At 37.7% G+C, this 16486-nt stretch overlaps 1 protein-coding gene across 2 annotated transcripts in view; it reads right to left on the minus strand.

The window, feature by feature from the left end:
- The window catches only part of raph1a (Ras association (RalGDS/AF-6) and pleckstrin homology domains 1a), a 65300-nt gene that overhangs the window by 24251 nt on the left and 24563 nt on the right, over positions 1-16486 (minus strand). For both annotated transcript variants that reach the window (XM_039683261.2, XM_039683260.2), the window contains exons 3-5: positions 2865-2984; positions 2201-2303; positions 756-1384 (exon numbers count right to left, since the gene is read on the minus strand). In XM_039683261.2, the coding sequence (XP_039539195.2) occupies positions 756-1384; positions 2201-2303; positions 2865-2984 (852 nt within the window). The remainder of the gene's footprint in view (positions 1-755; positions 1385-2200; positions 2304-2864; positions 2985-16486) is intronic.

Raw genomic sequence — 16486 nt, forward strand, 5'->3', positions numbered from 1 at the left:
ATGTGAACTAGCCTTAATGAAATGGTGCATGATGGCTTTCATTTAATTCGAGAAATAAAATGTAACTGATAACTGATGCATTGGAGAAGTCCACATTTATTTAACCGTACCAACAATGAGTTGAAAGTAAAACCTTTAAATATTTGAGTTAGACTACTATCAGCAAATAAATACAACCCAAACTGCTGCAAAATCACTTTTCTGTGTAATTAAGTCTGCAGTGAGGGCAAAAGCAGCTTTTATTTGGTTTTTAAGCTCATTTTAATGCTTAATCTGCTCTTCTAGAGGCCTGACGAACTCGGTTCCATCCCAAAACCTACATAGGCAGATGTTTAAGCACTCCAGAGACTATTGCAACAGGTAGACAGCATAATCAAATGCCAATAATAATCAATATTCTCAATCCTTTTGTTCTCCCAGGTCCCCCACTGTACTTAAAGAATATTCAAAGTCTTCTTCCAGTTTGTCATCATTTACTAGATAAAGAATAATCCTGAAGGATTTTAAAATATATGTGTATGCAATTTCTACCCCATTAAATATTTTAGAACTTATCATAACTAAAAAGATGTGTCATTATACAACTGTCCACAGAAACTTCATAAAATAAGACTATTAATGTGCATGACTTTTTTACTGAATGTCTAGAAATAACACTTTTAACACTTTTTTAAATTTTAGTTGGTTTATTTTAATACTTCAAAGAGAATACCATGTCTCCATTAGAGATTTGACCAATACGAAGCATCGTTTACCTCTGAACTCGGCTGGTCGTGTCCGTCCTGTAACCCGTCCTGATCAGACTTGGGTTTATCGATGTCCAGCGAGTCCATGCTGGACGCAGAAGCAGAGTTAATACTAGAGCGAGAGGAATGGGCAAAGGACTGCACCTCATGCTCTGTGACCGTACCCACGGACCCTGTCCTGCGATGATGATGGTGATGGGAGGGCGGCCGCCTCACAGTGGAGGAAGAGTACGGTGCTGAGATCGTAGAGCCCAAGGACGTGGAGCTCTGCCTGGCTGCTTCGTCCATGCTTTGGGAGGCTTTTTCCAGCTGGGCTGTGATGTCATCCAGAGAGAAGTTGGATGCCAGCGAGGGTCTGCTGGTGGCGCTGCCCACTCTGACCGTAGATGCGGGCGAAGCACGGGTACTGCTGCTGGTGCTCCCACCACTGCTACTCGCCCCTCCACTGCTGCTGCCCGTGTGCTTAGTGCTGTGACTGCGGCCGGCGGGGGGCTTCTGCCGGACTTTGGGGTCGCCGGCCATTCCGAGACGAGAGGAAGCGCTGCTGGGCTTACCGATGGTGCTGAGCTCCTGCTCGATGGAACAGAGGTCAGCCATCAGAGCATCCAGATCCACTGCGTCACCCTGGTTCAGTGCCTCTGTAAGGAAACACACAAACAAACATGTAAACAAACCAGCTAATTTAAGCATGCCAATATTTATTATGATTAAGGTAATATGTGTGTCTTAAGAGTTCATTGTGTATGCAAATATCCCAGCCAAACAGGCAGAGTCTGTGTTAATGAGGATTCCATTTTTGTGCAAACATGTGTGTGTTTTGGGCAGATCTGTTCTGTGACCATTTGGTATATTCCTATAGGAACTTTACTAAATCATCATGACTTCAAGAGGGGAACATCTATTTTGAAATGATTATTAATTCATTGTGACTTATTGCTGAATACACTACCATTCCAACATTTGATTGGTCAGAAATATTTCATTTTTTGGATAAAATTAACACTTTTATTTAGCAAAAACACATTAAATTGACCAAAAGTGACAGTAAAAAATGTATGATTTTACAAAAGATTTGTATTTCAAAAAAAAAAAAAAAAACTGTTATTTTAAAGTGTAACAATATTAAAATGACACTTTTTTTTCAAAAGCATTTAAAAAAAAAAAAAAACTCGTCAAGTTTTGAACAGTGTATATAGTCCTTCATGAGGTCATAAGGACAAGCCCCCAATGGTCAGTAATTGGAGAATATGTAGGCCCTTCGTCATGAGATCATAATGATTTTTAGGGAGGCAATACATAATGATTCATAAAGATCCTTGTGTAGTCAAAAATAACATCAATAATTTTGGAATCTATAGGCCCTGCCTGAGGTCATACTAATATTAGAATATTAACAATAAAACATTGTCAACAATAATAGAATATTTTGTAATGTAAGTGTATCCTGTGCATACCGTTAATGTTATAAACGGAAAAGCGGTAGGCCATGTTGGCCATGTTTGTCTCTTGTCTGAGAGGTGCTTTCTGCACCTTCTCCGGTCTCCCATCATCTAGACTCTAAAGACGACAAGACAGAGAAAAAAAGAGCGATGAGACTTCACATATGTAGTTTCACCTGTGTTAGTACTGTTAATAAAACTGTAGAGGGATTTCAGGTCTGATTAATTTAGAAAAATACAGATTATCAATGATGCAATTCAGAAAAATACAGATTATCACTTATGTCATTCATTCTTTAATACATTTTGTAAAATCAGATCCAAAGCAAGCACATCCACAGAAAAGGAATATGTTGCTCAACTTGGGTGCTCAAAAAGGAAATTAATTTAAAAAAATAGTCAGACTCCCTGGTGGTGACGTTTCGGGAACGTAAGCTCTTCGCCAGACATTTTGTTGCATAACATTAAAAACTAATAAAAGAGGCTTAAATAGTAAACCAAAATGCATCTATGAGGATACTGCATGAAACAAGTTAATTGTAAGATCGACAGATTCTTCACGCTGCTTAAAGTCATGAGCTGTGACATCACAGATGTAATATATACTGAAAAACATGACATGTGTAAAATTATTAGCATCACTACACCAACAGGATATGAATTTACAGGTTAGCCTCACCTTTGTGAGTTTGTCGAGCTCTCCGAGCCATGCTCCAAACATTTTGTCCAGGTCTTGGTCCTCTTTATCGCTGTCCTCCTCTGCAGCGTGATCTAGCTCATCATCTGAAAACTGCTCCATCTGAAACAGAGCACAGGACTGCTAAGAATTCATGGGAAATTACACTTTCAAAAGGTGTTTTACTCTATTTTACTTGCTTCCGTCGACATCAGTGTTTATCCGAACTAGATGTTCTGTGATAATATTAATATTTGTAATATAGAAATAATCATACTGTGATGTTGAAAAGACAGTTTGTGAAGCTGTTTAAAATGTACACATCAGGGACATTTCCTACGGGGAGGCAAGGGAGGCAATGCCTCGTAAAAAAAATGGATGAGAAATAATCCAAATAAATGAAAATATTACAAAATGTGACAATAAGTAAATTAACACTGTCCAACAGCGACAACAGCAGGTAGAGTTACAGCAGAAGTCTGCGTCTCTTGCCTCCCCTGAGCCCATTGATTTTTAACAAACCCCCTAAAGCATTCGATTGGTTTGGTGGGGGGTGATTGAGAATCAATGGGGGAAAGCCAAGTGGGAGTGCTAATCTAATCTAATCTAATCTAAAAAAAGCCACTTAGATATCACCGCTTAATGTCACATCAGAATCAAACCTGAAATGGCTGAAAACATGATGACTGGGGGTTTTAGTAAGCAACCAGCTAGGTGAAAGCCGCACATGGTTCAGAAAAAAAAAAACACCCTCTATCAATGAAAGTTTGACATTCATAAATTTGACATATGAATCTAAAACAAGCTGCTTTTGCTTGAGATTTCATGATCAGTCACTGGCCTGGCATTTTAAATCACACACTGCCCTCTGCTGGCCATGAGGACACATACAGCCTGATAATGCTTGACAGACTGCACAAATGAATGTTACTCAAGTCCAATGTTGTCACTAATGTAAATTATGAAGTTCTTATGTAACATCACAAGCCCGAGTTTTCATTGCACTCAGCACTCAAAGTATGAAAGATTTATCGATAACAAGAATCTCATCCTGTAGAATGTAACACTAAGCAGGACAGATGGAGACCTGGTGTATGTGATGTACACATCTTAATATATCAGTGCCTTATCATCATGTTTATATCAGATGGTTTGGAAATCATCCTCTCCCGTTGTAAATGGTTTTGGCAAGCTTAGCAACACCACATTTCAATGGCTGTTATTACACAGAGCCATTAAAACTCTCCAGTGTCTAATGTTTCTGTACCACACATCAACCCTCATATGATAACACACACTTTAATAAGTAGTGTCATGTTTATCTGCAAGCCTCAATGAACAAAATAAGCACTGTTACACTGTGCGTAACAGAATGAGAGTAATCCTCTTACGTTATTAAAATTCCTCTCAGGTACTTTGGCCTGAAAATTTCCTGTCAGTGGTGAGGAAACCTCGTGGAACGACTGTACCAGGGCACAGAAATCTCCAACATAACCATGTTACGGGGGGAAAAAATAGACATTTACAATAGTTTTGTTGGAACAGTTACCAAGCCTCTGAAGCCAGCATTCCATAGGTTATGTAGGATATGCAGGGGGGGTCATTTGCAATCTGGCAACCCTGTAATTGTGGGTCAGTCTTTCTCAAACATGCAGAAGGAAACTGGCCAGTGGGATGATGAAGTGCGAGCCAGATGTTCCAGAGTTTAGATCTTCATCAGTACAGCCGGCAAGACCATTAGAGATGGACCAGAGACCACCGCAAATGTCTTAAACACACCAGCACAGCTGAAGAATTATCAACATCACTACAGTACATGTCCAAAGACCACAAAAAATCTACTATATTTTGATGCTATCATTGTACAGTGATGGTATCATAAATCATAATACCATGGTACTTTGATGTACATCACGGTTCAAAAGTTTGGGATCCATAAGATTTTATATTTTTGGAAAAAGTTATCTTATGTTCAGAAGCAAGGCTGCATTAGTTTGATCAAAAGTACAGTAAAACAGTAATATTGTGAAAAAATATTACAATTTAAAAGAACTGTTATCTATTTTAAAATATATTACAATGAAATTTATTCCTGTGATGTCAAAGCTGAATTTTCAGCATCATTACTCCAGTCTTCAGTGTCACATGATCCTTCAGATATCAATCTGCTATACTGGTTTGTAGGTCAAGAAACATTTATTATTGTTATCAATGTTTAAAACACTTGTGCTGCTACATATTGATGTTTCCAATAGAGCAGTATTTATTTGAAATATAATTTTTTTAACATTCTTTTTGGTACATATACTTTTACATTTAATAATTTAGCAGACGCTTTTATCCAAAGCGACTTACAAATGAGGAGAGCAATAGAAGCAGTTAAACTAATAACAATAGAACAACAATATGCAAGTGCTGTGACCCTTCCCAGTTTGGTCTAATGCAGCATATGTATTTATTTATTTATTTTTATAGATATAGAGTAGAAGAGAAGAGCAAAGAAAGTGTTAGTATTAATGGATCAAGTGTTGCTGAAAATGCGTCTTCGAAAATGGCTACGGACTCATTCCACCAGCATGGAACAGTCATAGGTCTGTGAAAGTGATTTTGAGCCTCTTTGAGATTACACCAAGAGGCAACATCTCCATTAAAAAATAATAATAAAAAAATGTAAAAAAAAAAAAAAAAAAAATGTTAAAGTCCAAAAAGTTAAGGAATATCTTCATCTTATACAGTATAAGAACCGTCAGCTCATGAGTATCAGGGTTTTATTCCGGCCTGGGTCAAATCACAATCCTATTCCTCCTCTCGTCCAGTCTCTACGTTTCTGTAAAAATACACTCTAAAAAGCCCCCTAAAGCCTCAAATATAGAGTAACTGGTTCATGCTAAATTCTAAACACATCGGTCTCAAGTTTCTGGAAAGTTTTCAGATTCAGATTCCATTTCTCGCATGTCCTCTTGGCTCGTTTCCGCGGCCCAGATCTTCCGAGCTGTATCAGCAATTGTTTATGTTTAATCTGTGGAGAGAGAGAGTGAGCGAAACCAGGGAGAGAATTAAAGGGAAGCGTTTCGAGGAGCTGTGCTACAATTAGCTCCCTGCGGTAAGCAGCCCTGTGATTTGGGCCTGGACTGGCAGGCCCGGGGTGTGGGCCGCTCTACGTACGGTATAGACACCCAAACTGTGGTCCATGCTGACACACACACTGGAAAAAGAGCGAGTGAGTATGCGTGTGTACATGTGACAACATCATCATCATCATCACCAGAAGGTCTGTGATCGCACGTGCTGCGAAGTCATGCCACGGTAGTCTAGTCTATTAGATGCTGGACCGGATTGCTTGGCTCGCACCTTGTCCGTTTTATGCAGATCCCGTCTGGAGAGACAGCGGCCACGTGTAGCGTTAAGCCTGCAGAGGAGGCATCTGTTTCTCATCACTGCCTTACACATTCCACACACAGCAAGCTATTTGCTCTGATGGAGTAAAGCAGGCGCTCCTGTTGCCTCCTACACAGGAGAGCTAACAGCGGTGATACTTATTAAAAACTGCAACATGTGTCCTACCAACACTGCCACACTCTCGCTGGGTTCACATTCTGTGAGCTTCTTGATTCCCATTTCAGATCCCTTCAACATAATTATCATCAAAAGAGATTTTAAAACAAGCTACTGCAAGTGCACAATTAACTTGATGCGTCAACTAGAAACAATGATGATTTCAGGGTGCTGCCGTATTTTCCGGAAAATAAGCCACACTGGGTCAAAATTTTGAGAGAGAGAGAAAAAAAGAAAAACATGACGTAAAAGTTATATTATATTCAGAAAAATCATAAAATACCTGTAAACTAAACACTATAAACGTGTGTTTTAGTTATCACTACTCATATCCTTTCAATTTAACATGAATTAGAACTGGAATGAAAAACATAAGGATAAAACAAACACAAATTATAATGACATAAATCATAAACAACATTTGTTATAAAGGCCAAACCTAAACTGGAACTACTGGCGTGTGGGAAAATATCTGTAGCTCATTCGGCACGAATCCAAATGTGCACATATTTTATGTGCTTAATTGCATTATATAACTTGCTTTAGAATGCAAGTTGCAGCATGTTTCGGATGACTTTGTTTTGTTTTATTTTTTGTTACTTGTATTCCAGAAAATACTGTACTGGATGGGTTGCTGTCGATGAGTATCTTGTTCAGGGGTGTCTAATCCTGGTCCTGGGGCTGGAGGCCCAAGGTTCTGCAAAGTTTACCTCCAGTTAATGTCCCAACGCACCTGCCTGAAGGTTTCTAGTAATCCAGAAGAGTTGCTGATTAAGGACCAGGATTGGACAGCCTGGTTTGGTTACTGAAGAGGGCTGCAATACCGAGACCACAATGGTGTCAGATGCTGTACTAATGACATGGATCTCTCCATGTCATTTATGTCAATGTCAATTAAACTGATACTAGTGAGTTTTGGAGCTTTAGTTTTATCTATACAAAAACCATAAAAAAGCAACTTGGGCATCACCACTCAAGATTTGATCTATCATCAAATCTTTCTACCTTGTGTATGTCAGACCAATGTTTACACTCATTTTTTTTGTTTTTGTTGATCTTTCTGTCTGGCTTCAAATATTTTCTATTTCTTCAGCCATACAGGTATGGTTTTCCATAGGTAAAGCACTATAATAAGTGTTGTGATTGGCTAATTTTAGCTCTTATAAGCTTTATAAAATATATATATATACGTAATATACTGTATATGAGTACAGTCTTTATCTCATGTGAGTTTCACCTTTTAAATGATGGAAGACAAAAACACAATTTTAATTCTAATTTTGTACTTTTTACATTTGCCCAAAACTACTGAAAAAGTATGAACAATATTATTAGTGTTACCATCTTACCAAACATATTTAGCCAAGTGGAAAAAATAAAATAATAACTTATTCTGAATAGCAGTTTAGAAGTTATACATCATTTAAATTTGAACAGATAACAAATCATAAACAGCCATGGAAACATTGAATCTGAGGGCATGTAGCTGTACATGTGTGTAGGAGGACAGTCTGATGTGAACAGGAAGTGTGCAGGATGTAATGGATTCCTCATCCCCCTCGTGGCTTGTTGTGTAAGCCATCCCTCAAGATGAGAGCCACACCAAACTTCTACCATGTCACAACAAACACACACTCCCTAAAGCAGTTCATCAAAATTTGAGATTCATTGCACTCAATGACATTTTAGATTATGTAACTAACAGCCCATCAAATTCTTAACTGATCCTAGGTCAAAAAAAAAAATTGCATCGCAATCTATAACAAGCACAAATCTCCACCCAAAGCTGCCATTTCATAATAAACCAACCTGCCAGAGTAGTGCCAGAGGAATCCAACATCTATCTGAGATGTGGATTTCCTAAGAACCCTGATAAACGAGTAGCTAAATACTGAAGAATGAATTTAATGGTGATAACTGTTGGGCAGCTCCACAGATGTGCTGTAACGTGCTGGAAATACCAGTGTATTTACTCATTGATACAGTCTAACACCAATGGAAGCAGGAAGTCGGATGACCCTCGAACCAATGAGACCATCACAGTTTGCTTTGTTTACTCAAAGGCCGCCCAGGGTCCAATCCAATATCTGAAGGTCCTCTATAACATAATATTAACAGAACTAGAACTGCTATATTAACTATATTGTTAACAGAAAATGGAAGTTCACTGAGGGAAAACAAAAATTTACTGTATATATATATATATATTTATATATATAAATAACAAGTTATTTAAGTAACAATGGCTGGATCCCAAATGGCACACTCTGGCCTTGTTTCAACGATTCTCAATGTTACAACTGCAAGATACTGTATGCTTGCCTTTTATTATCAGATTATCTGTCTTTCCCATGATCCTAACGTCGTGCTGTTTGCAAATGGACAACAACTGTGTGAATTGTGCTTTCCACTGCCTGACCTTTGATCTTTGATCTCTGGGTCAGAGGTCAGTATGTGTGATAAAAGCGGCCCATGAAACCCTGGTGTCTGGCATAACTTTAATACTGGGAATGCTGGGTAAGCATCAATTTACAGCATTATCAAGCCAGTGAAAGCATAATAATGTAATTTATTAATAAAAGTGCATTGCTGGGGAGTTTGGGCCTATCACAGGCTTTAAGCTCAGAGTTAGTCTGCTATAAGGCAGCCTGTTAAAAATTGATGCAAGGAGGCTTTGAAGTGGGGTTGTGACCCCTGTACATTCTTTCACACAACAAATGGTGGGTCTCAGTGCCATGAAAAGCACAGATACACTGACAAAAACCACAGACCTGCAGCTCATCAATGCATCACCACATTCATTGGTCCACAAACAGGTTATATTAAATAGGCATAAATCAACAGGCAGAGGATACCATTCAAAAGTTTGGGGGTCAGTAAGATTTTTTTTTCTTTTTGTCCATGAATGCATCATTGTTTCCACAAAAAAAAGCAACAAATCTTTTCAACAAGATTTGTTGTGATTCCCTGATTTCTGTGCTCTTGCTCATGTGCGTGTGGCATAGGGATCCTCACTTTGAAGTGGAATTCTCCCCAAAATTGTGGGTTTATCTGATTAAAAGCATTCCTCTAAAATCGTCAACATTACCTTATGTGACATTTTAAGGCAACAAACAGTTTTAACAGCAAGTGCGAATGAAAGCTTCCAATTATACGTCAACTCAACATCCAGTGAATTTCCTGAAACATGATCAATGTATGAAAATTCACAGTCTTGGAAGGAACTGCAGTGCAGACACGTGGCTCAATCCAAACAATCCTTGCCCTTTTGCATCCATGCAAACCTTATCCAACCCCAACTACTGAAGCAATGTAAAAATCAGAGGTGTAATTTACATGAGAACCCAAACGGAAAAAAGAAGAAAACATTAAAGCAGATAACTAAAAGACGGTGCAGGACCTGCCAAAAGCTAATAGGATTGTGCTTTTGAAAATAATAATATTTCATTGACTGAGTGGACACTCATATGATGTAGAAAAACACAGTTTATCATGGAGACTGTATGTATAGCAAGTTTGAACTGTGATGGTAAAATCTTTAAAGCTACACTGTGTGATTTTTACCCCCATCTAGTGGTGAAAATGTATATTGGCATCCAGTGAATATAGTTTCTGTTCCTCTCAATTCCGACTTCGTTTTAACTCCTACGGTTGTCAATGTAGTCAAACATTAACATGGATTCCAGTTCGACCTCGTCCATGAGTGTTAACTCAAACGTAAACGCGAAAGGCGAAGCTTGAATTAACGGGTATGTCCCTCTTTGGCTAATGTACTTTCAAGATGGAGGGGCAACATGGCGAACGACATTAGAACCCCTTACCCGTATGTATTTTCAAATGGCATATTATACACTCACAAGAATACTTTATTACTTGAACGAAGTAAATATACATTAATGAGCACATATATTTTTGAAAGAACTAAGTGTTTTTAGCTAAGAATAAACTAAAAGAGTTACACAGTGTAGCTTTAAAGATTAAATTCTTTAGAAACCATTAGGGCAGCATAATGCTACATTGGTTAGTTCCCACTTATCTGGCTTTCAGCAGATCAGTTAGAACTTTCAGGCTAACTTTACATCAACTAATTAATATTTATGAGCCTAACTGATGGTTTATATTAACTCCCTTTACATTTTCTGTTCTTAAAAAAAAAAAAAAACGTCAAAAACGTTATGAAAGTAGAAAAACCTATAATCAGGGCATTTAGAGAGTATTTTCCATTCACAGGTCCAGCATTCATCTGATACAGACGTGGTTTATTCCAAAAGCTCGGAGCTCTGTGTCCTTGGGGGTTGCTTTAGTTTGCAGATCTCTGGTTTATTCACTCCAACTTCAGGAGCTTTAAAGAGACAAAGATGGATTTGGATTGGATTGCCGTTGGGCTAAAATACAGTAACCCTATGATGCCTGGGCATAATTACAAAGAAGCATCCACCTTCCATGTGGAGCACAAGTGGAAATGTTCCTCCAACCACACCACCAACTCAACTTCAGTGACTCTCAGTAAAACACAGAGCAGTATTGAGGAGCGTTTTCCCACGACTAAGACTACGGCACAGCTGTCATCCTCAGGGATGGGTGACTTGGGACACGACCGCAGTAAGCTCCTCGCACGAGGCAGATTCCAGCTGAGCTGTGGTGAGGATACAAGCAGAACGTCAAGGCAGAAAGAAACTTCTTCAAATAAGATCCAGATTTTCCTTCATTCCCTCTGCCTTCTTCAAGAAGAGAAAAACAAATGTACTCGTGGTGAGGACGAGCTGGCCTCAGTCATGGTAGGAAAAAATGAAAATGAATCAACAAGAGTGTCCAACTCTCAACTTAGTATTCCAGATGTGAACGAGGGAGCATGGAAACACACAAACACAACACATTCTCTCGCTTACGTACAAAACCACACTAAAAAAAGACTAAAAAAACATCAAACTGGGGGGCAAAATGGTTGACGAGCGAGGTTATTGGGTACACATTCAAAGTTTGAAAATATTAAGTTTTTCCTCTCTGCATTCCTCTCATTTCCTGCCTGTTTATCTCCGTTCTTTCTTGTGATTTGTGATTACTCCCGAGAGAAAGCGAGGAGTGTCAAAGGCAGTGAGCCCAAGACAGTCTTCTGCGTAGTCAACATAAACATTACCAGGGCGATGTTTAGACTGAAGTTAAGGGCACAGTGGATGTGCGATTAAACTGTCTGCGGGAAGGCTCTTTAAAAATGTTCAAAACAAAAACAGAAAGAAAGACACGGAGGAGAGAGAATACGAGGAAAAGAAAGGAGTTTTATCTCTTTTCAGTATCAAAGGTAGGTCCACTGGCAAACCACTGTGTGTGGACACCACACACACACAAAAAACACACACCCGCATCTAGACGGGGACCGAAATAGAAAAGCAAATCTTTAGAGAGGTTTGTGGTTCTCACGGGCAAATAAAACCAAGTGACAGCACTATAAAGGTCATCACCAGAGATCAAGGACAAGTTGACTAAATAAACATTGGAGAACATTCACAAACCAAAAATGACAATGTGTGCATTGTAAAATAATAAAATAAAACAATAAAAATCTTAGAAAACTTAAACGAAAATTAGAAATGTTTCCTTGCCAACTAAAATAAATAGGTTTAAGTTACATCCTGTTTTAGGTTTTTGCATGTTGGTCGGACCACATGACTTTGGGGGACAAAAGTTCTTCAAAATACAAATAATCTGTGAAGCATTGTTTCTAAAATTCATTATTTCCTCTAAGAAAAATAATAATAAAAGATTATGCAATCTTTACACCAGGCTTCCATGAAAAGGTTTTATTTTTCAGAATTTCATTCTTTGGCAAACCTTCTTTCCTTCATTAAAATTGATCACCCTGACATTTTTTTATTTTATGCCTTCCAAAAATATCAGAATTACCTTCCCATCACGGAAGAGCAGTTTTCAAGTTATTCTATGTATGAAATGAACTTAATGGTATTTATTTTTGAATAAATTAATAGATTTAGAAAACAACAACACACATCAATTAAGACGAGACAGCTTTCAAATGGTAAGTTGGATAAAGTGCATGACACATGGTGTGCTGGTAGTGTGAAAATCAGTCTCCTGCTCAACATATGGTCCAGCGTAACATAAATCATCTAAATCAAGTCAGTGCAGGTTGTCAGAAACCACATACAACAGATACACTGAGGTGCAGGGATGTTGGTACTCAGCCAATGTCACCGTTTCAGGCACAATCCCTACATATGGGAGCGATCATAGGCCGTATTCCCACTGATCCCACAGCACTGCTATGGCACTGAGATCCTTAAGCATCATTAAAGCAGCCATTTCTTTACAAGACAGACTGAAAAACAAAAGTATTCGTGTGACTGAGTGCCACGTTGTGTTCGGGGAAAACAGATTGAAATGTGAAAGAAGAGACTGAAAAAAAAAGAGCAAGAATCCAGTTGAGGATGTGTGGTGGAAATGTTTAAGACCCTTCCAGCGGGAGCATTTTTTCCAAGACTGATGGAATATGTCCTACTGAACAGGTCTGACGAACAAAGTCAAGATTGCCCTTCAATTTACTGAATGGTTATTTCCACTAAAAAATGTTCACTCTCAGCAAAAGTTTACATTCGATGCCTCCTTCTCATGAGCTCTACATTCCAGTCTATGAGATCAGCTGCTCCAAGTTCCAGAAACACGCTAGATAGATACCTAACTTTAGTGTGTCTTTAGTAACATTTGATGTTCTTTCAAACAGGCCTATAGATCTTTGTCAAAAGTATTCATTCCAATGCATACAAGAGCATATCATTGCACTGTCAATTTGTCATCAATGTACTGTAATAACTTGCATTTTAAGACTAAGAAAAAAAAGCAATGAATCTGACTTTAAGCCTCCATGGAAAGACATTTGGAGGTCTCTGGCTCTATTCTAGTATGGAACATCCACATCCACTGATCCAATCATCCACTAATCCAATCAATTCCTGATGAGTAAACAAGTTCTGCACTACATTTTATTTTTATATATTTCATTTCATTCTATATTGGATTATTATGGATGCAAAACAAATGCCTAAGAAAGTTACCACTAAAGTTCAATCAACCCTGAATGGTTACTTAAAGTATTGAAGTAGAAAATGTTTTTTCAGAAAAGATTTGAAAAAGTTGGGACAGAGTGATTTTAAAGACTCTTATCAAGGGTGCAAGGCTCAAATCTGGATAAGGACCAAGTGTACAACCCCTTTTCAATGGGTTCAATTGTGGCTATTCAAATTTCATGAACAAACTGTTTAACTCATTCGCTATCTACTACTGCTAGTCAGAGGCAGCTGGTGTTAGCAGACAGGACTTTCTATTTGGGCAAACATTTCAGAAATTGAAAAGTTTTGTTTATAAAATCAATAAAATAACAATAGAAATCCACTGTAGGAAGACAGTTTAGGTAACATAAAACTGGCCATTGCTCTGGGCGGCTCTAAAGTCACACTCATGTCGTTGCGTAACCATGTGCTGTAATTGCTGTGTTCAATTGCTGTGTAATGTACCAGCCCTGTGTAAAAATAGTAGCCAGTCTACTGTCTACATGACCTTTCTGAGCTAAAGAAAGAACATGAAAACTGTCTCGCTAGTACCACCCGAGCTACACCCATCACATATCCGTCACTGGACCACACTTTTCCATTAAATAGAAGTACACCGAGGACTCAAAAAGCAAAATTCTGGAAAACACTTCAAAGGGTTGTGTGATTATTCATGGCTAGTTACTATACAGTATGTGGAGGATGTTTTTAAATACTCCATGAAATCAATATTTTGTGGCTTTTAGTTCTTGTGTGCTAGCTTTGAAGTCATCTGTTTACTTGTGTACTCCTTAAAGTTGATCAAATGAATGTTTGTCTATTTTAATTACGCAATACTTTATATTTAAGGAAAACCTAAAAGAACAAATCCATCATTGATTTACAATATAACTGATCACAGGCTATAATCAACCAATCAATCAACTAACCAACTAATCAATCAACCTACCAACCAACAAACGAATCAATCAACCTACCAACCAACCAATCGCCAAGGCATTTAATTAATATGCCCTGCTAAAACCTTTTGTTTCAATTGGAAATATTTCAATACAGGAAGAAAAACATGTTTTTTTTTTTTTTTATAAATGTCCTTTTTTAAAATAAATGCACACACAAGCTCAATGTCTGTAAACAAAATTAAGTGCCAAATCAACCAAACTCTTTGATCATCATACATTAATTCAATATGTTACTCAGGATTCAGTAAAAGAAAAACATATCCACTTTGAAGATGAAGTTTATTTTCCTATGGAATGCATTGGATTAGATGTTTATAAAATTAAAGTCAGAGTCAAATAATATCTCAGCGGCACCACAAAGTCTCCATTGTTTATTACATCCAGAACCAAGTCATCCAATCACAAAGCAACATCTAGAGCTCAACACAAAAGCCTTGTAGTGACCAGACAGATAGTGGAGCTGACCAGGAAGAATGTGAACAAATCAATCAATTTGTCACACAATACATGTTAAAATGTTTTAACGCTAAATGCAAAGCTTGCAGGGCAAAGCAGAAATCTGTGATGTCGCCGCTTTCACAATAAAGGCATAAAGAAACCCATGTGTCAATTAATTCGGTCCAGGGCTTTGACTCTTAACTAGTTGCATGTTTAAATTTGTTGCAGACTTGCACTGATGGCACTATTTTCTACATAAAAGCAAGAATTTTAGTGCTTCTTTCCTGGAACGAGGAACACTAAATCCTCTGTGCAGTTCCCTTTTCACTGCTCTCATTATTGTGAAACTATCGTCAATGTTTCCCAACTTGATGCCACTGCAGCGTTCCAAAGTCTGTACTAAAATAACCCTGTGAGTTAATAGTAGGAGATGTGTATTTTCTTAGTCAGATCTGCCATGCTTCTGTCATTTCCACATCCCAGACCAGGATAAACAAAGAGCCATCCAATACTCTCCCTGGTCAAACGCCTCCGTGAGGCTCATGGGAGACCATGGTCCAACCTCATCAAGTCATAAACACACACACAAATCATTTTACAGCATCTTCACACACGAATGAACAGAAACATTCCTTGACATGAGGCTATAATTTGGTTTAAAAGACAATAGATCCATGATATTTTACAGATGATAAATGTCCATTAATTTGGTTTATTTGGTTAGGAGCATGTACAAGTGGGTTCATTTGCCAACAAAAGATGAAAACAATGAAAAGAGGATGATCCTTTCAAACAGAAGCTAAGGAGAGATGAAAAGAGGTTGTTTCCCGTCTCTCCACTAGCAGGATGCAGATCATTAATCAATGGTGTTTGTGTGTGTGTATGGGAGGGTAATACTGTTGATTTGTAGATAGTCTCAATAGCCTATTTTTGCCTGTACCAAGAACAATTTTACTTAACCAGAAAATCAAAACAGTGGTAGCTATACAGGGATTTTTGAAGAAATGTCCAGAAATGTATTCCTAATGCTTCAAATTATGGCTACATGACACTGAATAAAAATGATGATGTGTGATAACGTGTTAAATGTGATAATCAATATGCAGTACTATGTTGCTTTAAGTGTGTAAAATCAATTTAAATTAGATTTTAAAACTAAAAATGATACAACAAATATATTTTTTTCACATTATTTCTGGGAAAAGAAATCATCACTACAGTTTCTGAAAGTGAACAGCAGTGTTTTAGCATTACATAATAAGTAATGTCACAAATCTGAAATATCAACAACTATATAACTTGGTAATATATAGTTATATATAAAGTTATGATAAACAAACACCTCAAACCAGATAATAATTGTTTCTTGAGCATCAAATCAGCATTTTAGAATGATTTCTGAAGGATCATGTGACACGGACGACTGGAGTAATAATGATGCTAAGATTCAGCTTTGTCAACAGGAATAAAATGCATAAATAGTTTATTTGTTAATTTTAGTTTGTATATGAATGCAAAAGCCAAATGTATATTTAGTTTGTTCAGATGCAAAAGCCTCTAAGTGCCATTTGAAATTTTGTTCTAGAATGACCATTTTTATCAAGCTTGT

Source organism: Pimephales promelas, chromosome 7 (assembly GCF_988280905.1).
Source record: "Pimephales promelas chromosome 7, fPimPro1.hap1.1, whole genome shotgun sequence".
NCBI classification, from domain to species: Eukaryota; Metazoa; Chordata; class Actinopteri; order Cypriniformes; family Leuciscidae; genus Pimephales; species Pimephales promelas.